Below are 26,651 nucleotides of genomic sequence, written 5' to 3'. Positions count from 1 at the left end.
ACTCAGGCTTGAACTTCCAGCTGAAATACAACACTTGTTACAAAGCAAATGCTTATTAATTGTTTGGGTGGATGAATGAACTCTGCCTCTGGAAAGCGAGTTCACAGTGTAGATTTTGCAAGCTGAGGTGAGCACACAGAAGGCTAAATAAGGGCAGTGTGTGTTAAGGCCCGCCAAAGTTCAGAAAAGGGCTTTTGGTGGGTGTCAGACAAATCAAATTAGGCTTCAAAAAGCTGAGTTGGAGGGGCGCCTGGGTTGCTCAGTTGGTTAAGCATCTGCCTTTGGCTCAGGTCATGATCCCAGGGTCCTGGGACCAAGCCCCAGGTCGGGCTCCCTGCTCAATGGGTAGTCTGCCTCTCCCCCTCTCTCTATCCTTCCCCTGCTCATGCTCCCTTTCTCTCTCTCTCTCTCTATCTCTCTTTCAAATAAATAAGTAAAATCTTTAAAAACTTAAAAAGCAGTAGAGCTTGATTTGGAACCTAAGAACACTTAGAATTGGGGCTCTTGTCTGGCTCAGTGGGTGGACCATGTGTCTCTTGATCTTGAGGTTATGGGGTCAAGCCCCATGTTGGGTGTAGATATTCCTTAAAATCTTGAAAAGAAATAAAAAGGAACAGCGGAACAGCCATAATTTGGGCGGGGGGGGGGCAGTGTTTTATGAGTTGAATAGATAACAGAATAAAAAACCAAAAATCTGTAGCATTTCCCAAAAACAGAAGCGAGCAGCCTGACAAGGGTGTGTGAGCAGGGGTGAGGCAAGGGACGGTACAAGCAGTTCCAGCCTCACAACAGTGTGTGTTCTGAAAGTTTATTAACAGATTGTTTGTTTGCCTGACAGTGAAGTTTCTGGCCATGTATTTAACCTACTTAAGTAGCTGATCTGTCCCCTGGACAGTACTCGCCTGAGGTCCAGGGGCTGGGAGTAGGGGAGTCAGGAAGCGCAGGTTCTGGGCTGGAAGACAGGGAGTGGTAGAGAAAGTGGGGCTTTGCTATTCTTCTACAACCCTCTCTGCACATTTCTCTGTATCTCGGTTTCTCTTTCTCTACCTCTAGACATAGTTTCTCTAGGCCCTGAGCTTCCACCCGCCCCCCACCCCCCCGCTACCGGACTTCCTTCATAGAGAACCCCATCCAAGTCTGCCAAACTCCAGAAGGTTCTCGCACCAGGCTTTCCCCATTCCCTGAGGGCAACAGCTCTGCGCTATTTGAAGAAACTTGACTGAACTCATTCACACCAACGTGAGAATAACTGACAGCCACCTTATCCTGACTGCTCTCCCTATTATCATTTTAACAGGATTCTTTTGAGCTCAAAAGAACACGTACTTGCTAGAATTTCTGGCCAGAGTACACAGCAAACAATGGGAGGGAGAGAATAAGTGAAGGTCCAAACATTGTCGGAGGGAGAGAAAATTTGTTGGGAGACAGAGTTGGCACTAGAGGAGAAGATATTTTGGGACAGGGAAAGCCTTTGCTAATTTCCCTTTCTGCTCTAAACCCTCCTCTATATATTTTTGGTATATTCCTCTCTGGAATCCACAGCAACTGTAAGCTGCATTAAAAAAAATAAATTATAGCTTCCGTGACAATTCTTGGCTAAAGAGATTTCATGTTTTCCGGTTGTGTGCAAATCTGGGACAACCCGTAACAGGAAATAAGGTTAAATAAGTAAGGGAGAGCTGCGGTGGAGGGGACTTTGAGTGTGGACTCTACAAGTACAACCACACACGGAAGGAGTCATAGACGGTTTTCGAATAGAGGATTGAGATGATCCAAGCACTATGGAGGGAATGATTCATTCTGAGTTTTGGATTAGTAATGACCAGGTGTCAAGTTCACTCTTGGTTCTTGTGAGTGGTCAGTATAGTATCCTACTTTTTGCTACCCCTTTTTCGTTGTTCTGGGATTTTTGTTAACTGTTAGTGTCTGAATCCGTGCCTATCTGACTGTCCTGTGTGGGTTCTGAGCCGATCTTTCCTCTCTGATTCAGAATCCTAGAAACTAGACGACTCTTATGTTTCCGACTATCTCCTATGGACCTATACACTGAGTTTCTGTGTCCCAGCAGCAAAATTCAAGGGCAGTGTTAGCGAAACACGGCTCCCTTTTATAAGACCACATTACTTTCATTTACATACAAACCTCCAGCCTTCGTACCCCAGAACACTCTGCAAGATGGTGGCTAATCTGTATCAGTTAGCCCATCCCAGCGATGGGAACCTCTACCCCCTCGACGCGACCCTAAGCGACGCGACCCTAAGCGGACGCTACAGATGGATTGCAAATATGCTCTTCCCTATGGGGAACTCCATTGTCTTTGATTCTTTTTATTACTCATCATGCTGATGTCCTTGATATCCCTACCCTGCCGGTTTGCATAAATGAGAAGGCCAGGAAATGGCATGAGAAAAGGATTTGAGGCCTTTCCTTCAGCCTAAATTATAATTCTCATATTGGAACAAAAGGTTTGTAGGTCTTTCATCAAAAAATATATATATATTTTTCTCTATTTGGAAAGTTACAGGGGCTTGTTAGCATTGGGCCCTCCCGTGTCCCATTTGTGTATTTTACTCTTGACTGCCCACTGTGCCATTTGAGTGACTGGGTATTGGTGATGTGCAGTGGCTTGCTTGGTTGAATTTGCTATTTTATTTTTTTGTTCCATCTCATGGAGCAGTTATTGGCAAAATTGGATTTTGTGGCTTACTTTTTCATCCTCACTGACTGCAATAATTGAAGAGGATCTAACAGTCCAAAGAAGATGCTTTTATCCTTTGCAATTAGCAGTCTGTAGAAATGATTGGTTTTCTGCGATGCTGCTTCATCTTTCAGTGTTCTGGTCTAGGGGGCGAACCAGTGAAAGGCGTTTCTTCAGCTTTCGGTTTTACCAGTCCTATCTTGCTGAGACAAAGGATGATTGGCATTTCCCTTCCTTACTGTAGCAAAGTGTCTGGTTGGCTCGGTTTAGTTCAGCCGTCACTCGCGGAGTCAGTCACCCCATCACCCAGCTGTACACCTGTTCTGGGCACCCTGCTAGGCACACACAGGGTCAATCAAACAGACATCAAAAAGGAGCCGTCTAGGTATTTAGGTGTGCTGTTTGCAATTAGAGCCTCTCGTTGGTTTCTTACCATTCATAACTTAGTTCAGGAAGCCTAAGGCCCTCTCCTGGTTTCTTGTTTCATTATTACCCCCAAACAGCTTAGTCTTGGAGGAGAGAAAAAACCTACCTCCGCCAAACTTGATTTCACCAAAATTGCCTCCTACAGTTGGGCTCCTGTGTGACAGGTGCTGAGATGGGTAGAATAAAAACTTTAAGGAGGACCCAGAGGCAGTGCTCAGGAGTTTACAGTCTAGTTTCTAGTTTACGAAAACCATTACAATGCAAAGTGACAGGACCTAGAATATTCAGTGTCATGGGTCTTTAGAAAACCTAGCAACGGAGGCTGCTGAGGGATGTGAGGGGAGGTTTCACGGAAGGACATATGCTTGAACACTTACTTCAGTGTAACTAGAAATTGGCTTGGTAGACGAGGAGATTCCTAGCAGAGACAGTGTCCTGGGAAAACCTGCTGAGGCACGAGGGATTGTGGCACATTAGAGCTCCATGCCAAGAAGTGCCAACTGAGGCATAAAGGGGAGCTCTGAGGGTTGCCCCAAGAGGGTATTTCTGGCAAAGGTACAGGTCGATGATTCTGCAACTTTAATCAGGTATCATCCTACGTCTCCCATGACACAGCCCTCTTTTCCTCCTCTTTTCCTCGTGAAGCATCTCCATGGGGGAGCTGAGGAGTCATATTTACGGGGATTTTTCCCTCAAATAAATATTAATACAATACAGCACTAATGGCCACCAAATTAGGCATCAGGGGACCTGGATTCTTGTTTTCCAGCTCTCTCAGCAGCTGTGTCACTTGAGCCAAGTCATTTAATAACTTGGTTTCCTCATGAAAATGGGAATTTTCAAATGGGACTGTTAACACCTGCACTGCCTACCTCAGAGTCTGGGTGAAAAGGAAAACGAGACTCTTAAAAATTAAAAGGCACGGAACACTTTTTGATTTGGAACTCTGCTAGCTAAGGCTGTCTGTCACCTGACGCTTAAGACAAGTAAAATACTTCAGGGAGTATCTGGAGACGAAAATTAGATTGAAAGCAAGTTGACAAATAGCAATATTCTTGCTTCCTCATTAACTAACTCCCTACGTCGGCCCTTCTGTCTGTGGAATGTCGTTTTCCCTATTTCTGTGTTTCTTCACTCATATGATAAGATTTCCTTCTTCCCCACGGTCTGCCATGTATATCTTCACCCATTTTAGATTCTCACGGTAGCTATTAAATATAATAGATTGAAGACAGACTGCTGGAGCGCCTGCCTGGCTGGCTCAGTCAGTTAAGCGTCTGACTCTTGATCTCGGCTCAGGTCAAGATCTCAGGGTCGTGAGATCGAGCCCCGCATAGGCACCATGCTCAGTGCGGAGTCTGCTTGTCCCTCTCCCTCTGCTCCTCCCCATACTTTCTCTCTCTCTCTCTCTCTCTCTCTCTCAAATAAATAAATAAATAAATAAAATCTTTTTTTAAAAAGACAGGCTAGTAAAATAGGAGCTGGTGTATTTCATAGTCAACCTTGAATAATTTATATCCATCAGGTAATTTGAATTACTCATGAATTACCCTCAATCATTTTTGTTACCATATAGTGGAAGGACCTGCGCTTTGTTACATTTCAGGGATATATAAAAAGGTTGTGATTCATTCCGGCAGGAATGGGAAGTTATGAAACAGGACTTCTGTTCTGCCTTTTTTTTTTTTTTTTGGCCATTTTTCCTAATCCAGTGACAGTACAGGTAGCATTATTAGTAACAGGAAAGGGCCTCTCTTCCCCTTTGACCCCACCTATCCCACTAGACTGAATGGTAAGACTCCTGGAATCTGGAATAATGGGAACTTCTGCACTTGTGGGTATGTGAGCCATTGCCCCAGTATAGGTACCCCTGACCAGCCCTTGTTTAGATCAATGGTTTTCCAAATCTGTCATCCAAGGACATTTCTGCATGACTGAAAATTCTCTAAAACACTTAAGTCCTGCTCTGAGCCATTCTACATACAGCGGAAGAAAGGAGAGTCCAGTAGGGCCATGGATGAGATGACACAATGAGGCTATTTTAAGTGGAATGTAAGTGAATTATTTATACTAGATTAATATAGAGCCTGTCATCAAAATCACTAATAACCTGAGAGATTTACTGTATACTTACCAGGAGGTAGTTATTCTTTTCTTTTCTCTTCGCCTGGATGATCTCGTGCCTATGAACGTGTAAGTGAATTTGGATAAAATACCTATTCTAGTTCAAACTATAATATAAAATGATGATGCCTTTTTTTTTCCTGCCAGGCTTGGGGGAAATACTCTGGCAATTGTTCTCTTTCCCCCAAAAGTAAATGAGGAAATGGTCTGGTTTATTTTCTCTTTGTTTTAAAGTCTGGACCATTGATACATAGTTTAAAAACATTCTTCTGAGGACCTAGTGGATTAAATCATTTTTATGCCCCGTAAGTACTGCCCTTTTTTGACGAATTCTTGAGAAAAGTGTGGCCCATATCCAAAATCACATTCTCCTTTTTTTTTTCCTGTATTTGAATTTTTTCCTTATAAGTTAATGGAAAGGAAAGTGGTCAGTTTTTGCACTCAATAAACAAGAAAGAAGGTGTAGACAGCTTTTATCTGGGACATTTTATGTCATTGAAAGAATATTTTCAAGTATTAACTGCTTTTTGAAATTATTGGCAGAATCCTCTTAACCCACTTTAACATAAAATGGTTGGATAAGATGAAAAGATTTTTTTTATTGTCTACATAAAAGAAAGCTCCATGGTTTTTGCATCATTGCATAAATGTAAGAGATTATGCATACATAAAAAGGATGAGACAAAGCTGAATGCTAAATGCCAACATCAACGAAAGCTTGTCTGAGTGTTTGACACTGAGCATAACGGGGTGTGTTTCCACAGGGAGAGAACACTCAATATTTACACCCCAGGACTTGTTTCTCTTGTCCTAGATTCATCTCCCAGCTAACACTATTGCCCCCCTTTCGAAACATCCCCCCTTCTTACACATGGATTTTTCTCCCTTAATCCTCGTGAGATGCTAAACCTTCTAAATCTAATGTCCTGCCCTCACTTTGTCTCCCATTTCTTTCTGTGGTCTTCATGAATTCCTTTTGTTGTATGCACCTTCAGGTGAATTCTCTTGGTTTACGGCAAGTAGTAAAACATAAGCACAGCTCCCCCACCCAAACCCCCTTACAGCTCTAACCACCCCACCCCCAAAGATCACAGCTCCATAATTAACCTATTCTGTTGGTATCCCTTTCTCATCAATTTTCTGGAATTTTTGAACGGGACCTTCGAACAACCGGCGTTGTTACATGATAATGCAGAGTCGCTGCCCAATGCAAATGGAGCTCACTTCACAGTTGATAGACTTTCCTTTTCAGGCTTGAGAGTAGCAAAAAGAAGGTACCCAGATTAGTGTGTACTGTGAAGTCTGGGGTGGTGTGGTTTCTTTGGCCACTGTACCCTCAGGCTCTTGCTGGCCTTCGTGCCATCTCTCTACTCACTTGCCCTCATAGGCAAAGAGTCCAAAGGGTTTTTCAAACAGTATGTGCTCAATGGTAGAAGGAATGCAGGGCCTGTGTAATGGAGGAACCTTTAAAAAAAAAAACTGGAGGAGACTCAAGAGTACCACGAGAGACATCACAGAAAAGAATGGAATTTGAGCTGGATCTAGAAGGATGAGTTGAGTTCAGAAAAGTGGAGAGGGAAAGAGATTTGATGTAGGAGGACCTCTGGAGCAAAGGGAGCCAAAGAACAAAACAAGCTTGTGAGCTAGAGAACGGGCAGTTGGTGGTAATGAGTTCTTCGTGCTGGGCGCTGTTGCTTGATTAATTCCTCGAGTGATCCACTCGTTCAACAAATGGGTTCTCATAGCTCATGGGATAAAATCCAAGCCTCTTCACTCACTCTGTAGACCTTAAAATCCACTCCAGTCAACACTATGTACCTATAGTACTTCCAGTAATATTGAAGACTTTCTTGATCCTTCCGCCGTGATGGACTCCTCTATATCTCTCTGTGTCTGCACAGACTGTGTCTTCTGGGGTCTGCCTGGGGAACGCCCCATTCTTCGACCTCAGTCGCAGCCCGATTTTTATTGCTTCTGTGATTTTTATTGTTCCTCTGTAGAATCCTAGACATATACTAGTAAATCTTCTGTGCCGTATTTTATGCTGTCAGGGTGCATGTCTGCTTCTCTCACTCAACTAAGAGCTTCCTGAGAGCAAGGGATTGTGTCTTGTTCACCTTTATATCCATATCACCTAGCAGACTTCCTACCAAACATGTAGCAAATTATTTTTTTAAAAGATGTTCTTTATTTATTTGACAGAAAGAGATCACAAGTAGGCAGAGAGGCAGGCAGAGGGAGAGGGGGAAGCAGGCTCCCCGGTCAGCGGAGGGCCCGATGCGGGGCTCGATCGCAGGACCCTGGGTTCATGACCTGAGCCGAAGGCAGAGGCTTACCCCACTGAGCCACCCAGGTGCCCCGCAAATTATTTTTTTTAAAGATGTTCTTTATTTGACACAGAGAGAAAGCGTGCACAAGCAGGGGGAGCAGCAGAGGGAGAAGCAGGTTCCCCACGGAGCAGGGAGCCCAATGCGGGGCTTGATCCCAGGACTGAGGGATCATGACCTGAGCCGAGGGCAGCCGATTAACTGAGCCACCCAGGCACCCCCTTGAAGCAAATTCTTTTTTTTTTTTTTTAAGATTTTATTTATTTGACAGAGAGAGATCACAAGTGGGCAGAGAGGCAGGCAGAGAGAGAGAGAGGAGGAAGCAGGGTCCCTGTCGAGCAGAGAGCCTGATGCGAGACTCGATCCCAGGACCCTGAGATCATGACCTGAGCCGAAGGCAGAGGCTTAACCCACTGAGCCACCCAGGTGCCCCCTGCAAATTCTTAACAAATATTTGTTTAATAAAATATTTATTGGACATTTAATTTATATCACGTGTAGTTGCATTTTAAGAGAGCTCATCCCGAAGCAAGGCAAAGGATAGACTGAACATGTGAGGTGCAGAGAGTCCAGCCCATATGTATTTTTGGAAGTAGCTCATTTGTTAAACCCAAACACTAGGACTTAGACACCTGTAAAATCGATCGAGAATAAAGGACAGCACTTAATGACTGGCTGCTAGAGGCACGAGAGAAGAAAGAGTTACAAGTAATGAAGATTTAAGGTAATATGACCGATAACAGAGCAGTGACCCTTGAAAAAAAATGAGACTACTTTCAGGTAAACATGTTTTTTTCCTACGTCAGATCTCCTGATGCTAGTTATTTGTCTCATCCCACCTCTGCTCTAAAGATGAACATTTTGTTCCTGTTCAATTAACTGGAACTAAGCTCAAGATTCATGTGGTTCTGATCTCCATATCGGATCCGTGCTGAAGATAAGAAATAGAAATAGTTCAGCCAGGCTGGCTACGATTTGCTACCAAGGGAAAGTGTTCCGTGCATAGATTTTTGAATATATAAAGGCTGTTTGCTGCTGCTTTTGGGAGCTACAACCAAAGTGTAATACCAGGCAAAGGCACTGGGGTGCGCTACTAGGTAGCAGAGCCTAGCCGTGCATCACCGCTCTCAACTTTAAAACTCCAGAGAATTTGATGAGAGAGGGATCCACAAGAACATGACAAATGATGAGAGTTCAAACCTTAAGAGAAAAATGGGCTTATTGGTAAGAGACCTTTCTTTTCTTTTATTTACTGCTGTTGCTTATTCATTGAAATAGCAAGCCTGTTGTTTTCATATGTGCCTGGGAAGCGGTGTACAAAAATCAATTTTATATGTGCTGTAGAATTCAGAAGACATATTGGTAACCATGTAAAAATCATAGGAAGCATGGATAAGGCTTGATTTAAAAATGAAAATCACTGAGGAAACTCTGCTGTATTTCAGGGTGTGGTATAGATGTGTGTCTATGTCTCTCTATATAGCTTAAATGTAATACAGGGTAAGAAATAGATATATTTTTAAAAAGTTAAAATAAAGAATAGTGACTTGTGTAGAGATGCATAATTTCACTCAGCTGCCAGAAGGTGGCACACCAGATTCTTCTTAAATACACAAAGAAAAGGAATAATATTAATAGGAATATAAAATAAGCTGTATTTAAAGATACTTTCCTGCATTTTTAAGGGAAAAGATAACATAATTGATATTTGTGTGGTGAAGCTTAATGCTAAAACATGGCAAATATTAATTCAATCCATTGTAGCTTTTTATGGTTCAAAAATAATAATTTTTATGTGGATAGCATTTTTAAAAGTAGATTTTGAAATAGTATTGCCATTATAGGGATGCTGTTTTGAATTCATCGTTCTAAAAAAGATATAAAAGACTTGCTGCCTACCTTTGGCATAAGGGTCCTTAGACTGAGGATCACAAGTTGGGTAAGGTCTCTGTCAAGGTCTTGCAAAAGATACTATTAGCCTATGACTCTGATTTCGTTGTGACTTTAACGATGCAGCGGGGCTTGTGGGATGACCCAGAAAAGAGCCCGAACTGCTGATTTTGGAGCAAAAGTTAGATAAGGGTGATGCCTAGTAATGGTCACTTTCTTTAAGCTATTAGCAACGTAAATGTCGTACATGTTAAATATATTAAATTAGGGCTCAGAGCTCCTCCAGCACCTGCCAGCTTACTTTAATTTTCTCACAAAGTTGACTGGTGACGGCATCACTGCTGTGCTCGCTCCGGTAGCAGCAGTCTCTCGTTTGAAAGCTGCCTTCCCCAGGCAGTGGCAGAAGTCTGTCTGTTTGTCGTCGTCTTTTAGATCAGCCCAAAGGGGCGAGATACATGGCAGAAGTTCACCAAAACAAAATCTCCTACTTAGGAGACGGTGCATCTATTTGTATGTTTTTATTAATTACAAGCAGTATGAGAATAAGAAAACTGGTAGTAAATGAACCTAGGAGAACATTAGCCATCTGTTCCCTGAAAGCTTGTAATGTGTGTCATTTGCTTTCAGGTTTTTATGGCAAAATAGTCTCTCAGCAAAGAATTGAACTTTAGGCTGCAAAGATGAGAAAATGACAAAGCATTCCAAGGCCGCGTATATATTTACTGGAAAAGTGTTTCCTTCTGTACAAATTTGGCTAGCTTAGTCTTTCAGATCAACTGCCAATAGATGTTGTACTTCGTGTCAGTCTTTATTCCAGACTTTCTGAAACATTAAGAGAGCTTCTAAAAACAAATGGAATCTTATGGCTTTCTTGTTAAGTTTTTTACAGTTAATTTACATGCTGAAAAATTGTTCTGTGTGGTATTAGCTGTTCAGGATTTAGAAACATGGATTATTAATTTACAGCTAAAATATCTGCAGAGCATGCTTTGAAAAATCCGAACTAAATACAGTAAAGCCACCATTAACCAGATTTTTTTTTTTTTTTTTTTTTGCACTCCACTTTCAGGAGACGGAGGCAATTGTCTTTAAAACAAGCCGATTTCAAGGATATATTCAAAAAATCAACTCCAGGGTATGTCCAAGGGTCTGCATTTTCCTCTGCCTTTTTGTCAGTGAGAATTTATTTTCGTCAGTAAAGACCCTGAGATACTAGAAGACGTTTAGTCATCAAGGAAACTTCCGATAATGTCTAGGTTACTATGTTTATTAAGCTGAGAAAATGATAAATTATTCCTTTACAGAAATACCATACATCCATTCTTATATTGTGCTTTGCATTTTCCAGTGGGCTTTCTCAAGCACAAGTTCAGTTGGTTTTCAGAATACTGCCATGCATCGGGCAAAGAAAGGGGGCATCTGTTTTACAGATAAGGGAAGATGACACAGGAAACCATAAAGCTACTTAGTGGGAGAGCGGCAGCCAGACCACAGGTGCCTACCTCTGACTTCTTCCCCATCCTTCCTCGTCGGAAAACTTGGAGACAAGTTTCTTTTCTTTTTTTTTTTTAACTTCTACGTGGTATTGAACAATCTCTGTAATGTATACTGCCTTTGTTTCCTAATTGTTGGGATTTCACAATTCCCCACTTCGCAGGTGTCTCTGTTGGTCTGCCTTTGTTCTTCTCTGTCAGCCAGCTGCAGACCTCGCTATCAGACTCTCCCAGACCTGGAAGGATCTAGAGTGTGGGAGGGCAAGATAATGGCCCTGGACAGTGCAGGATGACGACGAGTGGTGGGCAGCTGACGCTGAGATGTTGAGGAAGGTTGAGAGAGAGAACAGTCTCGCCACAGCTGAGGCTATATCTTGTGTGGGGGTTAGCCACCTTGACTTTAAAGCAGTGTTTCTCCAAGTTTAGTAGACCAGGCCTGAAAATCAACTGGAGTACTTAGGTTAAAATTCAGGGTCCTAGGTCCCACGCCCAGACTTCTGCCTTTGAAATAGCCACCCCAGATGCGTCTTAGGAATACTAAAGTTGGAGACTGTCTGCCTTCAATGTATAGGACTTTTCTCTTGGCGTAGGTATCAAGAGTGTAAAAAAAAAGAGCCAGTTTTCCCTCAGTGTCTGTGTTTCATGTCCAAGTATATGTGGGGGCAGGAGTCAGGCAAGGGTGAGGAGTGACAGATATTGCTGGACCAGATTGCCGGCTCTGCATCTGAGGCATTACCCCAGTAGCCCTTGTGCATTTTGTTGTCTGTGAAGTAGTTTGAAAAGACTTGGGTCCGTTTTAGACTTGAAGACGGTAAAGGGCCAAAGGATTTCTGTCAAAGGGTGAAAAATAATGAAGTTTTTATATTTGAAGGTTTGGTCCATTCTTGTTGTTTTAAATTGAAGTTAATTATTTTTTTTAAGATTTTATTTATTTATTTGTCAGAGAGAGAGAATGAGCATAAGCTGGGGGAGCGGCAGGCAGAGGGAGAAGCAGGTTCCCCGCCAAACAAGGAGCCTGATATGAGACTTGATCCCAGGACCCCAGGATCATGCCCTGAGCTGAAGACAGATGCTTAACTAAGCCACCCAGGCGCCCCTGAAGTTAATTTTTAAAAATTGGCCAATAAACTAGGCTTATCCAGGGTTCTGGAATAGTCAAGGCTTTTCAGTAGCAATATATTTATGCTTACCATTCATGTTCCATATGTGAATCCACCGTCTGTCTGATTAGATTACTAGAGATTTGTGACCAGGGAACATGTGTTCTTCTGTATACATGTAACATCTAGCAAAGTCCTAAGTTCTTAGTACTCACTGATGATTGAACTAATTCATGCACTTCTTCTTTATAGGCTTTGGGCCAGGCATAGTGAGTTGATTGATTTTGGTATTTGTAAAGTTCAAGGAGTCAATCTTGCACGGTCGGCGATGGCTAATACGGGAAGGAGTCCTCAGTGGAAACAAACGCATTTTAGTGGACAGATACGAAAACATAGTCCTGATTCATTTGCTAATGCTTGTTTCCTGTTTAGAGTATCAGTTTAAGCTCAGTCTTCCTGCCTCTTCTCCCTTTTTGGAATATAAGTTATGTTGCTCTGTGCTTTACAGATCGACGTCTCAAAAACTGGTAATTCTGGAAATCCCCAAACATAAATATTTTCATTTACTGACTGAACAGCATCATAGGAATTTAAATAACATGTCCAGACCTGGTGGCAGAAGACTCATAAAAATGCTCAACAGTGACTGTGACTTAGATGAAGCTGAATAAGGAATGAATGAATAAATACATGCTAGCAAGTGGGAAGATAATATTTCCCTTAAATGTTATGTAACTTCAGAATTCCATGAGAAGTAACTAATTATTTAAAACATATATTTGATTTTGAAGACATGACGTGGTTCTGAACTAACTGATTGAAGTAGACAGACTTAGAAAGGCAGTCATGAGACCCAAATTTAAATTGCATCTAGCTTAAGGGGGAGCTGCCTGGCTCAGTATGAAGAGCACTGACTCTTGATCTTGGGGTCCTGAGTTCAAGTCCCACGTTGGGTATAGAGGGTACTTAAATAAAGAAACTTAAATAAATACATAAATAGAAACTTCATCTAGCTTAAATCTAGGGACACCCTAGAAAATGAAGTGTGGTTCTTACTTCCTTGTATCAAAACCGCATTTATTTTAGTAAGTAGTAGAACATGAGATAAAGGAAAAGAAATTATTGCCCCCCACTGGACAACCATTGCATCCAAGTAAGGAAGTCAGACATAACTTTAAAACAGGGGAAAGGGAGAGAGAAGATCTTAAGCAGGATCCATGCCCAATGAAGAGCCTGATGCCCGGCTCGCTCTCACGACCCTGAGATCTCACGACCTGAGCTGAAATCAAGAGTTGGACGCCTAGCCAACTGAGCCACCCAGGCGCCCCAAGGCGTAACAATTTTAAATTGCACTATTTGGCTGGCTTCTGTCATTTAGACTTACCAGCATGTGTTTGTTATCTTTCAGTGTGTTTCTATACACCCCTTTCTTTCCCTAAGAATAAAATCTTTCTAAGTTAAGAGCACCCAAAAGAATTATAAATGAGAAAATGAGAAGGATTTCAAAATAAGAAAATAGAGATATTGAACTGGTTGCTAAATCTCTTGGATGCCACCATAGGAGGAAACTCTTATGACTATAAAACTACACACCCTTAGGAAAACTGTTGAGCCCCATGTCATGGCAACAGGTCATAGGGTTCAAGTTTGAAGTTGAGTGTCCTCTGGAGTTGAAGTAATTTTCTCATTCATATCTGGTTACAGCCTTTTATTTTAGTTAACAATAGTTTGTATAGCTGTATGTATAGGAAATTTGAAATTGTAATAGTCAGGCCTGGGAAATGCCAAAAATAAAATTAAACCAATTAAATATAAAGGGCCCTTTTTTGTGGAAATTTTAAGTAGAGTTGTATGATCTTAGGGAGTTGTTAGAATTAGCTTTCCATGGAAGTGTTTACGTCTAGATCTCATTTTAGCTATAACATCTATAGTATAGATATGAATGTTCTCATAACTCTTTGGATAAAAGGAAATAAATATCATTTTTTAAAAAGATTTTATTTATTTATTTGATGAGAGATTGAGAGATATCACAAGTAGGCAGAGAAGTAGGCAGAGAGAGAGGGAGAAGTAGGGTTTCCGCTGAGCAGAGAGCCCGATGTGGGGCTCCATCCCAGGACCCTGAGATCATGACCTGAGCTGGAGGCAGCCGCTTAACTGACTGAGCCACTCAGGCACCCCATAAATATCATTTTTGAAATAATAGCATTGTTTCATTAATTTTAATCAGAATGTTGAGGAAAATTCATATATTATTCTAAAGGTTTTTCCATAATTCAGAGTTTTATAATAGCATACTCATTTCTGAAATAATGCAGAATATAGCAAATGTTGCCTTTCCTTAATTGACATGCCTTTTGAGATTGGGTATATAATGTGGTTATTACTGAAAAGTTTTTCAATTGTCATAGATAAGCATTATTAGAAATTGTTTACTCTTATTAAAATAGTTCAGGATTTACAAAAATTACGATTATCAGAGAAAGACAACTATCATATGATTTCCCTGATATGAGGAAGTGGAGATGCAATGTGGGGGTTTGGGGGGTAGGAAAAGAAAAAATGAAAAAAGATGGGATCAGGAGGGAGACAAACCGTAAAAGACTCAATCTCACAAAACAGGTTGAGGGTTGCTGGGGAGAGGGGGTTCGGGAGAGGGTGGTGGGGTTATGGACATTGGGGAGGGTATGTGCTATGGTTAGTGCTGTGAAATGTGTAAACCTGGCAATTCACAGACCTGTACCTTTGGGGATAAAAATACATTATATGTTTATAAAAAATTTAAAAAGTTAATAAAAAAATTACGATTATAATATTACTTATTATATTGTTTTCATGCATTTCCTATAGTTTTGCTTCTATATGTGATGCCAAAAGAAGAGAAAGTGGTGAAACTATTTAAAAAGCTTTATATGAATGTGTTTTTTAGCAAGAGGGCCATATTCTTTTTGTTTGTTTGAAGATTTTATTTTTAAGTCATCTCTACACACAACATGGGGTTCGAACTCACAACCCCAAGATCAAGAGTTGCATGCTACACCACCTGAGCCAGCCAGATGCCCCAGGAGAGCCATATTCTTAACTTTTCTTTCAGTAACACTATAGGTTAAAAAAAAAATTAAGTCAGCTCTACACCCAACGTGGGGCCTGAGCTCATGGCTCTGAGATCGAGAGTTGCGTGCTCCACTGACTGAGCCAGCTGGGCCCCCCAACACTGTACATTTCTAATGGCTTTTTATTTTGACAAGTTTGCAGGTTTAATGTACAAACACATCAGGAAAATCTAATGATGGTTTGGCTGTTTTGTTTACCCGTGGTAATTTAAGGAGATACTTAGGAATTTGCTGAAAAACAACTAAACAGATACATTATCATTATTTGAGACAAGAGCAAGGATTTTTCATTAGAGCAATCCACCATCACTATAAGTGATGTGTTTATTTCATTCTTTTTTTTCATATGTATGCACATTTTTTTAAATATCTTTTCAGCGTGTTTATTTCATTCTTAAAAAGCTTATATTATGGGTGATTTTCTTTAACATATACTTATTTTTAACAAGATAATGTTTATATTTAATTTTTCTTTCATTTTAAGGAATTCATAGCCTAAAATTATCCAGCTAACAAATGTATATTCTTTTTACCTGTACTCTGCTTTTTAGTCCTAGTAGAATTGATAACACTTAAAAATCCTTCCAGGATATATCCAGGCTTCGATACCCAGCCCAGGTCTTGCTTAATCACCGCTCTGCTTATAAACTTGTCTTTCAGTTTACCCAGCAAATATTTCTAGAGTGCCTTCCAGTATGCTGGGAGTGGTGCTCAGTTAGGAAGATACAAAGGTTCAGGCATTCCTTCTTGCAGGAGGAGCGGGAATTTGGGAAGGGCGTCTCAGGCAGATGAAGTCCCAAGGCGGGAACACAGGGCATGTTAAGCAGGCCTCTTACTGAGGCACTAGATCCTAGATCCTAGATACTGCCTCTCTCAGTTGCTTTTTTCAAACAGGTTGATAACTGTAATACAAAATCAGCTATTCAAATAGTATACATTTAAAAATCATTCTTTTCTACCGCTGCCACTCCCGATACATACAGACACTTTGGTTTGGAGTTTAAGGCAGTTTTTTTCATTTGTTTTTAGAGAGAGAGAATGGGCACACATGAAGAAGGGACGGGAGGAGGAGTAGAGGGAGAGGGAGAGAGAGAGAGAGACACTTAGACAGGCTTCACACCCAGCATGGAGCCCAATGCAGGGCTTAATCTCATGACCCTAAGAAAAATAACAAAAAAAAAAAAAAAAAAAAAAAAAAAAAGGCTACAGATTCTACTAGAGTGTAGAGACTTCCAGAAAAGAAAAGAAAGGAAAGGCAAGAACTTATAAATGTCTCATTCAGTGCTAATCCTGTCATTTCCTATTGTTTCCTGGCTTGCCAGCCTGCCAGCACCGCTTATTGCTGTTCTATCCCTCCTACCCCCAAAACTCAGTATCCTTCCTCTCTTTTGGAAATGTTAGAGGTGGGAAGTGTGCTTCCCTTCGCTTCACTCCTGCCAGCATGGAGAAGTTCCATACGCGTGTACACACACATGTGCCCGAGTGTGTGCCTGCACAGTTGTGTTTGTGTACTTGTTGGTAATGTGAGGAAGGACATAGGTACTATATTAATCCAAGACAGAGCCCTCGAAATCCTTTGTGGGACTCGAAGGAACTCTGCTAAGGAAATTGACATGTGAGAAGGGTACTTACAAAAGATGAAATCATGACTTTCCATTATAGTCATCTTTGAGAGACATCTGGGATTTTCCATTCTGATTTTAGCAAGGCTACATATCTGAGTACCTAGTGAAAATTTTTTAATGTTGTTGGTGTTCAGTTTCCTGACACAAATAAAGGAGATGTACACACACATACACACACACTTGTAGCCATTCGTGTGAACAGTTCTGTTTTTGTTAATAAGGAGCCCTGAATGTATTAAGAATTTTTGCTCTGTTGTGCCCAAGTCCAGTTTTTGCGTGCTTTAAAAGGTTTTTAAAGGTTTAAAAGGTTTTAAAAGGTTTAACAGCCCTACCTGGTTGCCAGGAAACAATAGGAAAAGGGACAAAAGGAGAACACGGAAAAGGAAAGGAGGGGAATGATGGGATGGAAGAAGAAAGAGCCAGAATGGGACTGGTTCCAGAATGTGGCAACTTTTGTAATTGGGGGTCAGATGGATGAGGTTCTGGGGCTAAGACAGGAGTTGGGGTAGGAGAGCAAATCCAGAGAGACTGAGCAGGTGACAAGGAAGGTCCAGCTGTTGGGGGACCAATGACAACAGCTGGACCCAACAGCTGGACCTTCCTTGTAGAACGTAACAGAGGACACAATTTGGATGATCTATGGTCTTGTCCGAGCAACACGAATGACACGGATATCCCAGATTAGTCTGAGAAGACATCGTCGGGACCGAAGAGAGGATTACACAGTGCGCGCTCACACAAACTGTGGTCAGTGCTATCAGTGTCTAGTTGTACCTACCACAGGATTCACCAAAACTTGCAAGAAGAAGGTAGGTCAGTTCTTAGGGAATATCAGGAAAATAGAGTGAGGTCGGTTAGGTGACACATCAGTTCATTTTGTGGAGTGGTGGGACGAAAGAACTGTCCCTGCCAGCCAGTGAGTTAGATTTTCCTGTAAAGTTACTTAGAAATATTTATGTTTAGAAAAAAAATTCCCACTCCTAGCTGTGTATTTCACTTCTCTCCCATACTGTGACTGGCTTAATTCTTACTTACCTTTTTTTCCCTCATCATTCTTCAATACCTTCTAGAATGAAGATTTTGCAAATGGTCTTTGCACACACTTTTGTATTTTGGGTGTTTGTCTCCCACTTCTATCTTTGAGCATACATATCATGGAAGGAATAAATAGTTCTTGGTAATTCTTGTTTCTTTAGAATACATGGAGGTACTTACAGAATGTGGTTCGCATTGCAGAGAAACACACATCTTTGGGAAAGGTCTTATAGGGAAGGAGGGACAGTAGAGATTCTAGAATGAGAGTCCCAGACTAACAGATGGGAACCTCGTTCCTAGTACCAGCCCTGCTGGTAGCTAACATAGTGACCTTGGGCACGTTCATATCTCCGGGCTTCAGGTCTTTCATCTGTACCATGAAGGTACTGACCCAGATGATTTGTAAGAATTCTAAAAATTATAAAATATCTCCTCTTTCAGGCGCCTGGGTGGCTCAGTTGGTTAAGCGACTGCCTTCGGCTCAGGTCAGGATCCTGGAGTCCTAGGATCGAGTTCCACATTGGGCTCCCTGGTTGGCAGGGAGTCTGCTTCTCCCTCTGACATTCCCCCTCTCATGCTCGCTCGTGCTCTCTCTCTCTCTCTCTCTTTCTCTCCCTCTCAAATAAATAAAATCTTTTAAAAAAATGTATCTCCTCTTTCTACGTTGGGAACCAGGGAATTCTGCATTGTAAGATTTGGCCAAGGATCCCTCTTTTTGTGGCCTTGGCCAAGTCCCAGCATTGTCCTTTGTTTAAGACATGTCTGCAGTACGCATTTCACAGGTATTTTCAAGTGATTAGTTAATGTTCCTCAAAAGCTTTGAAGAGCTTTTGTGTATGTTGTCTTTCTGTCCGCTTTCGTGCATGGTCCCTAATAGAAACCAAGCGTTCTGTAAATGAAATCAGCATTCCTTGTAAAGTCAACGAGGGTTTTTGACATTTCCCAGTCTAAATATGAAAGCAGTGGGACACTGAGCCTGCATAAAATTCTATTTAAAATACACATTTAATAGTTTTCTCCCTTTCACTCTGGAGGAGAACACATTTTCAGTTCCAGAATGTAATGGTAATTACGCTCGATAGTTGCTACTGGAGTTGCCATCAGGGTAGTAAAATCTGATCAATTTGGACTCTGCTAATTTGTAACTGGGGTGATTTTACCTGGCTGAAGTTTATTTCTAAACGATGTATGAGGAACGTTGTTGTTAAGCAAATTAATAATGTAAAGCGGATTTGGTGGACCGTATTTCTACTTAAAGGAATTATTTTTAAAGCCTTTGGCATGTTAGTTGTTTGCTCATGAGAGCTAATTAAAAATGATTCCTAGCAATTTATTAAAGCAGGAGAACTGAATAGAAATAAATGTTCATCATTGGTTGTAAGCTTTTAGAGTTTGGGTGTCTTTACCAGTGCTGAGTGTGGTGTGGAGGGAAATCAGTCTTGTTTCCTTTTCACTTTGGGCAAATATGACAATTGTCAGAGGGCCCCCAAAACAAGTTGGTGCTATTGGTTGATTTCTTTGGAGCCTGAGGTTAGATAAAGTTTATGTGGGTTTTTTGAATACGTTGTTTGCAAAGAAGAATAACTGGAGAAGCTTTGCAATGAAGTGATCTTCACCTGTTTGTGGGGGTTACCCCCTTGTTTTGAGAACTCCACATTTGCCCTATATCCCACTCATAAATGTTGAGTTGACTTTATAGACTGCTCACACCACTTTACTAGTTTTTTATGTAGTTTTGGGGGGGTCTTTGTTCTCAGAAGTGGTATTTGCAATTACTGCTTTGTAATATTTTCATAAGCTGGAGAGGTGGTTGAATTTCCTTTCCAAAACATCACCCCTTTGCTACATATAGCTAGTTTGTAACTGTTTTACGTTTTATATATTTGTAACTGAGAATGCTTTACATTTTTGGAATGGGACATTCCAAACTTGCTTGATGAGTGTGAGTGTGCGTGTATGTGTGTGTGTTTTGTTCAGGGGCTTTCCAACAAGTTGGAACTGCTGGTTGTTGAACCTGGGACCTTTTTGCTCCATACCTAATAAGCATGATTACAGAAAGCCTTGTAATGTAAAATATTGACTATGATTTATTTGTATTAGTGGGTTTTTTTTTTTTACCTCTTAAATGTATTTTTCTCTTTAAGGTATTGATAAATACTCCTTTCTCTGATTTCTTCGAAGAATTTTATGAGACAGTTCTGTGTATGGCTACTAAAAAGAGAAATGCAATTTAACTTTTTAAGTTGCTTGCCTGGTTTTTTGGGGAGTGTTTGCGTATGGTCGACTGAATACAAATTATTTGTGAGTTACTGATGGCTGACATCTACCTACTATTTAATGAAGCTTATGCATTACTGGTCCATCTTTCAAAATAAGCTTTCTCTCCATAGATGTGTGTATGCATGTGGTGTGTGTATATACTGCATATACATGTATGGGTGGCCGTCATAGGAAAATACTCTTCGCTTGAATATTGATGTGTATCTTCAAGGAAGGTATTTGTAATTACCTGGAGCTCATTTCACACTGCATTTCTGGTATATTCAATTCTATATTGTGGAATTTTTGAAGGTGGTTTCTTCCTATGGTAACATCCATCTGTGCTTTTTGAATACAAATGAGAAACCTCTTAAGGGACCAAGTCTCAGTCTTTTTAAAAACTAGGAATAATTCAGAGGGAGTATCCGAAAGCCAGCCACTAAAGTTAGAAGCACAAGTTTATTGTTTGCACACAGACCTGAAAGTAAATACGAGCTGTTTGTCACTGCAGAGCTTTTTTTTTTTTTTTTTTTTTTTTTTTGGTTAAAGATAGTGGCTTCTGTGTTGAGGACGGTCTGCTTTTACTAAGCTTGCACTGGTGAAGGCAGGATAATTCTGTTTTTAGGCAGAGGTAGAAGGGTGTGCTATGAAGGTAGATGCTTAGTGATGGCGACTCGCCTGACATCAGCCCGTAAATAAAGAGTCCAGCATAATACCAGCCTCTCCTATTCTCACTTCTTAGAATTGTGTAGGAAATGTGTGACTTTGGCGCTTTAAAGAGAAACTTAGAACAGCCAGCCACTTTCGGGGCACTTGCAAGGCTGTTTGCTGGCAGTATTTTAAAAGGATACGGATGAACCATGTATTTGCCAGGGCTTTCATGAAATATCTCAAGTTGCCTTTGACGGCAGCTTGAATATTTCAATCTCCTTGTCAGTCGCTAACCCCTAGAGGTTACGGACCCGCCGCTGAGCTTTGGAATGGTCCCTGCTGGACACCTGCTTGGCCAGCAGCATTGGTCTCTCCTCTAGGCAATTTGTGAGCTGTTTGGGGGTGGGGGGAGGAGGAGGGAGGGGAGCCGAAGGGAGGGGAAAGGGGGAGAGAAGAAGGGGAGGGCAGCATTGAATTAGATTGTTGATAGCGTCCCTCCGAGGACTGCTATTAAGAGCACGCTGCTCTGTGCTTCTCCGCTGCAGAAGACAGAGTGATATTCGTGTTACCACGGCATGTTGTAAATGGATGAGATTCTGCTCATCCCGGCTTGGAGATAAGAATAGGGAAAGGAGAGCAACTTGAATCAGAAGCCACTAGAAGAGCGTGCAGAGTTCTGCAGCAGTTCTTGCTTGTTCTTACATTTTGCCTTCTTCTAACTGGAAAACAGAGAGACTGGCATTTTTCTAAACGGGCTTTTCCCATAATGGCATTCTTGTATTGTGTGGCCGGAGCTCGCACGGGAGGCGAGCAGGCTGCCGAATTTAGTCACTGATCTCTATTAGCTGTGGCCCAAGGCTATGCTGAGGTTTATATCCCATTTGTATTGTTGCAGCTCGAAAGAAGAATGTTCAGAGGATGACAAGTGTATTCTGAGTAGGTATGTTGTTTCATTTTCATACGAAACCCATCTATTTTTTTTTCCTTCTACTATTGGTCAGAAATCAGGTTAATAGGTGCAGAATCGAGTACAGCGCTGCAGTATCCCTGTTAAGGTAGAACAATGGTAATGCCAGCTTAAACCGACGGCAACAACAACAAAATAAAACCCCAGCCGCTTTTATTAAATAAAACTGCATTGTGTGGTCTGCACGGGGCAGTCTTAAAAAATATATATATATATATATATATATATATATATATATATATATACTGCAGTCAACGCTTTCCTAACGAGGTGGCACTATTGTTGAGTTAGAACGATAGAATCCTCACGTTGCTTTAGGGGACAGGAGGGTTTAAAGGAGGTACCTTGCAGCCCTGTTTTACAGATCGGAGGCTTCAGTGTTAAGGGCACAGGCAGATGGCTCGCTTGTTCGCTGCAGTCGCTTGCTGCTGTGTCGGGACAGTGTGGAATGGAAGTCCTAGTTGGTAGTCTGTTATGGAAACGCTGTTTACTGTTATTGTAGTACCGTGGTGACAACATGCCATTGAAATGGAAAACGAGCTCTCCTGCTATCTGGAAATTCCCAGTTCCTGTGCTTAAAACATCCAGGTCAACTCCACTTTCTCCAGCATACATGTAAGTGAGAGAAAAGAGGATATTAAAGTGGGGTTTCATTCCTGAATCAACCTTGTGGCAAACGGGGGTTAAAAAAAAAAAAAAATCCCGAACAGCAACATCCCCAAACCCACAAGTGTAAAAAATCTCAAGCTGGTTTATAATGAAATATATTGGCATGCCCACGTTTTACCTTCTGTTGCTTGTCCTAGGAGTTGATGTTTATTTTCATTTAATGTGCTTAATGGTCATCGGGTTACTAATGCACAAGTCTAAAGGTATACCTAAGGAATTGCCTAAGGATAGACTTTCATGTTTCATGACGGTTGGGTTTTGTTTCGAATTTTTGTATAGCTGAAATATTTAAGATGACTTCTTTTGTGTAGTGGCACAAAACACTGCTGGTGAAGGGAAATGCTCTCTATAATTTTTGGATCAATTGGAAACATTCGGAGTTAACACATTGATCAGAAAATGAGCCTTGTAACCAGGACTTTTATACTTGTGTATGAATATTAATAAGTTCAATGTTCTATCTCTCCCAGTTTTATAATTCCGGTTCTGAAGTGTAAGTTCAAATTTGTGCAAGTTCTAGTTCTGTCAGTAGTTATGTACATACATAGAGTTGAAAAGTATGGTCTACAAATGCCTGTTTTAGAAATTCATTTTAAGTAAATATATACTAAAATATATTGGGAAGTCTTACTAGAATTTTTTAAAATCTGAGTTTTTAAATTTGCAAACTGTTGCCTTAGAAACAAAATCCAGGCGATATAATGAAATCTTCTTTTAAAATACTGTCTGTGATCCTTTTTCCCCCCTTTCGGTAGGGGAAGGAGTAAGGGAAAGCTGGACCTTTTATTATTTTTATTTCTTAAATATTAGCATACGAAAAGCTTTTGGAGTAGAAGCCTGTTCTAACTGTATTTCCTTTACAGTATTTTTCAGTAAGAAAGCTATGGAAAATTCTTCCTGCTTTAGGTTAATTATGTGTTTAGAAAGCCGGTGAGTTGCCATTTTATTAGTTTTTGTTTTATATGAGGTTCAGAAGCACAGTGGTGTCTTATCTGGTTCTTTGAAAGGCTTTCAGCTACTGAGGAACTGTGCTGGTGCTCTCAGTCCAAAGGAAGCGATTCCCTAGAAAGAGTTGAAAAATGAGGACATTTTAGAGTGAAATTCTGACATCATGTCATTTTCAGATTATTTTTTATGTTCTTCCTTAGAAGTGCTTCAGATGATTTTATCTGTTTGCTTGTTTGACTTTTTCCCATAGAGTTAAAATTTTAAATTAGATTTGTGAAAGAAAGGGGAAAAAAAGATCAGCTATATTTGTTTCTCAAAAGCTGAATTTGTCAAAAGCACAAATTAATGGAAGTGACAAGTTAATTGAGGTGACAAGTTAATGGAGCTCCTTCAAATCATTTGAGAAAATGTGATGTGCCTGTTGACTTTCTGAATCCTAGCTGGTGAGAAATGAGCAAAGATTTACCAAAAGCAACTTCATTGTAAAAACAAAATAAAACATACACCCTCCCAAACTTGAAATCAGTAGGGTACAATTAATAATGGCTATTAATGAGTCTGGTGTTCCTCCTATATTTCACCATACACAGGATCCAACTGTAGCTTCTACTGTGGCTGGATTTTTAGAGATGCTTAAAAAAATGTATATTTTATTAATTTATACTAGCCACAGGCTCAGGTACAGCTTAATACAGCATCTGTAATGAATCACTTTCTTCCTTTTAAGTACTCACCTCTTTGACCTGATGATGTGAGTGAATTAATTTAGATAGTGGAAGCTGGAAAATACCACACATCTTGCATGTTGATGTTGATTGCTGGTAGTACACAGAGGTAGAATGGGAAAGTGCATTTGATGGGCTAGTGTTAGGTTACACCATTTTGACATTGTCACAGTCTAAATTATTCAATTGGCCTTAACTTATTTTTCTTTATAAACAAATTGATATGGCGTTTTAAATATCATGTCAATATCCACAGGGAAAATATGGTAAATATAGGAAAAGACTGGCTTAGGGAGTGTAAGTCTGGTTTCTAAAATACATTGCTTAGTTTTTGACTGTTTCAGGTTGGAGTTCATTGCCTTACTTACTTATTATAAAAATACCGTGTGTAACACGTTCTCATCAGACCTTCTTTATATTCCACAACACTTCTGCACACAAAATGACACCTAAGTTGAGCGTAATTTTCGCTTTCAAAAATCACAAAGACTAAGTTAGAAAACTGGATCAAGTAAAGTTATGTTTGCTCTCACAGTTGTTGCGTTAAATAGTTATTTGTGTCTTTGGGTCTAAAGTCTTTGCCTTGAAATGGAATAGTTTAATTCTGACTTTTTGGCCAGTTGTGATATTTTAGAGTTGATCCATGAAATTATATCTAACCCTTTACAGTATTATCTGGAATACAGAATTCTGGACAGTTCCGAGAAACACCTTTTTTCTATGTTTTCTTGAGTCGCATCCGTATTGGTTTGTAGTATTGTATCAATATTTATTGTGATTTGTCAAATAACACATTCCTTGGTTTTCATCGAGGATTTGGGTCATTTTTCAAAGAATGAAATGTCAATAAAAATCTCTGGGGCTGTAGTAAAAATGTGCTGTAGCAATTGAGCAAATATGGAAAAAATATTAAGGCTCCTTTTGGTCTCGTTCTCAGCCCAGGGTAGATGACACTTAGGTGTGTAGTGCTTGCTACTCCCGTGAAAGGGACAACAGACAATGTTTCACTTACTGCAAGCATTAAACAGAAAGGCGATTTTGCCCTTGTGGGTTTCAAATCCAAGTTTGCCTTCTTTCTTGTGGAAAGCTTGAATGAGAGGCTCAACCTGTCCATATATTCAAGACTGATCGATGATGAGGACAATGTTGATGGCGATATTAAGGAGAATCGTCTCTTCTATAGCATAAACACTCTTTCTTCGCTCTTCGAGTTGTGTTATCCTCTGATTCAGGAATAGTGGGAGTACCCTAAAGACAAAAGATGGAGGAAAAAATCCTTTGGTCTTCAGGCAGCTTGGTTACCAAATGCTTATTCTTTACTAGTTAGATGGAGCCTTCCCTCAGCTTCCGTCTGGAGCCCTTGCAAGGTGGTGTGCCATCCATCCCGAATTCTGAAGGGACCGTCTTAATAGAAACCTGAGTGACATGTTCGTGTTAGACTCTGTTCCACAATAGGTTGAAGTTCAGCCTTAGCCTGAGGGAGGATCTCCTGGTCAGTGTAAACTGAATTAGTAAAGACTCCCTTCTTGACAGGGGTGAACCCTATAAATTAACCTGTCATTTTGCCTAAATTAATAAAACTGAAAGGGCAGTCACATCTAAGTGGTTTTCTGGTGTTTTGGTATTCAGTGTTTTAAAACAGCAAATGGATCCTTCAGGCTACTGTTAGAGGGTTAATGTATTGTTAATTTCTAAGGGCAGCTGAAATAGATCAGGATTAGCATTAGCAATCCTTTTATCTTTTTTCACAAGCTGTAAGTTTTGATAACAATGGCGTGGCACTAAAGAGGAAGACAATGGGTAGGAATTAAGCAGTGCAAAGTAGCAGGGAATTTTCTAGCGAGCCACAGGCGTTGGGATGTTTTCATTTGAAATTTTACCTTTCTCAAGCTAGAAGACAATGAGTGTAGAATGAGTGTTAGACCTGTGCACCTTAAGCTAACGTATTTGGCTTTGGTCAGCTTCCTGTTTACAGTTATTTTGTTTAATATGTAAAATAGAGTTTATAGTAAATATCAACAGCACAGTACTTTATAGCAATTGTTTTCTATCATTGTATCATTAAAATTCAGTCTCTAGATTTCCTGAGGAAAGACTGCTCAGCCTGTATAAGCATTCCTGGTTTATGGGTGATTCAAAAAAAGAGAATAAAAACAGGCATTTTCAAAATTTGACATGTCTTCCGTTCCCAAAGATTGTCTTTTGTTCTTATTTAATGATTATAATAAAACCTCGTGGTTTTAGAAGTCATGATTTATTTGGCAAAATACTTCTTAAATTGATCATCTCAAATTAGAAAAGAATATATGTAACTCCTTTCACAGTTACCACATACATAAACTTTTATTTGTCTGCTTAATTTGTTTTTACTAAATGCTCACTCTAACAAAATTATGTGGAGAAATAACATAAACATCGCCTAAGAACCATTTAGTGTGAGTGTGTAACTTCGGTGGCATGCCCTTGGGGAATTTCTATTGTCTGAGCCTACAGAAAGGCTAGCTTAACACACATTAATGGAAAACCCTAGAGCTAAAGATGACCTTAGAGGTCACTAGAGAATCTAAACCCCCTTTAAAGCAGGCATCCTTTCTGCGACAC

The 26,651-nt window shown here is 40.4% G+C and overlaps 1 protein-coding gene across 6 annotated transcripts in view; it reads left to right on the top strand.

Annotated features, from left to right (window-relative positions):
* The window catches only part of KLHL13 (kelch like family member 13), a 195,448-nt gene that overhangs the window by 106,799 nt on the left and 61,998 nt on the right, over positions 1-26,651 (top strand). Inside the window, exons 1-2 of one of the 6 annotated variants that reach the window (XM_032844757.1) lie at positions 8,633-8,799; positions 10,535-10,600. The exons of 2 other annotated variants lie outside the window; for them this stretch is intronic. In XM_032844757.1, the coding sequence (XP_032700648.1) occupies positions 8,759-8,799; positions 10,535-10,600 (107 nt within the window). In that variant the 5' untranslated portion in view covers positions 8,633-8,758. Of the gene's footprint in view, positions 1-8,632; positions 8,800-10,534; positions 10,601-21,216; positions 21,682-22,037; positions 22,324-26,651 lie in introns of those variants that run through there. 3 more of the 6 variants (XM_032844759.1, XM_032844760.1, XM_032844758.1) reach the window with 3 other exon arrangements.

The sequence above is a fragment of the Lontra canadensis genome, unplaced genomic scaffold (assembly GCF_010015895.1).
Source record: "Lontra canadensis isolate GAN:19392208 unplaced genomic scaffold, GSC_riverotter_1.0 scaffold155, whole genome shotgun sequence".
Classification (NCBI taxonomy): Eukaryota; Metazoa; Chordata; class Mammalia; order Carnivora; family Mustelidae; genus Lontra; species Lontra canadensis.
The sequence above is the reverse complement of the archived record's forward strand: the minus strand, read 5'-3'. Positions and strand labels throughout refer to the sequence as shown.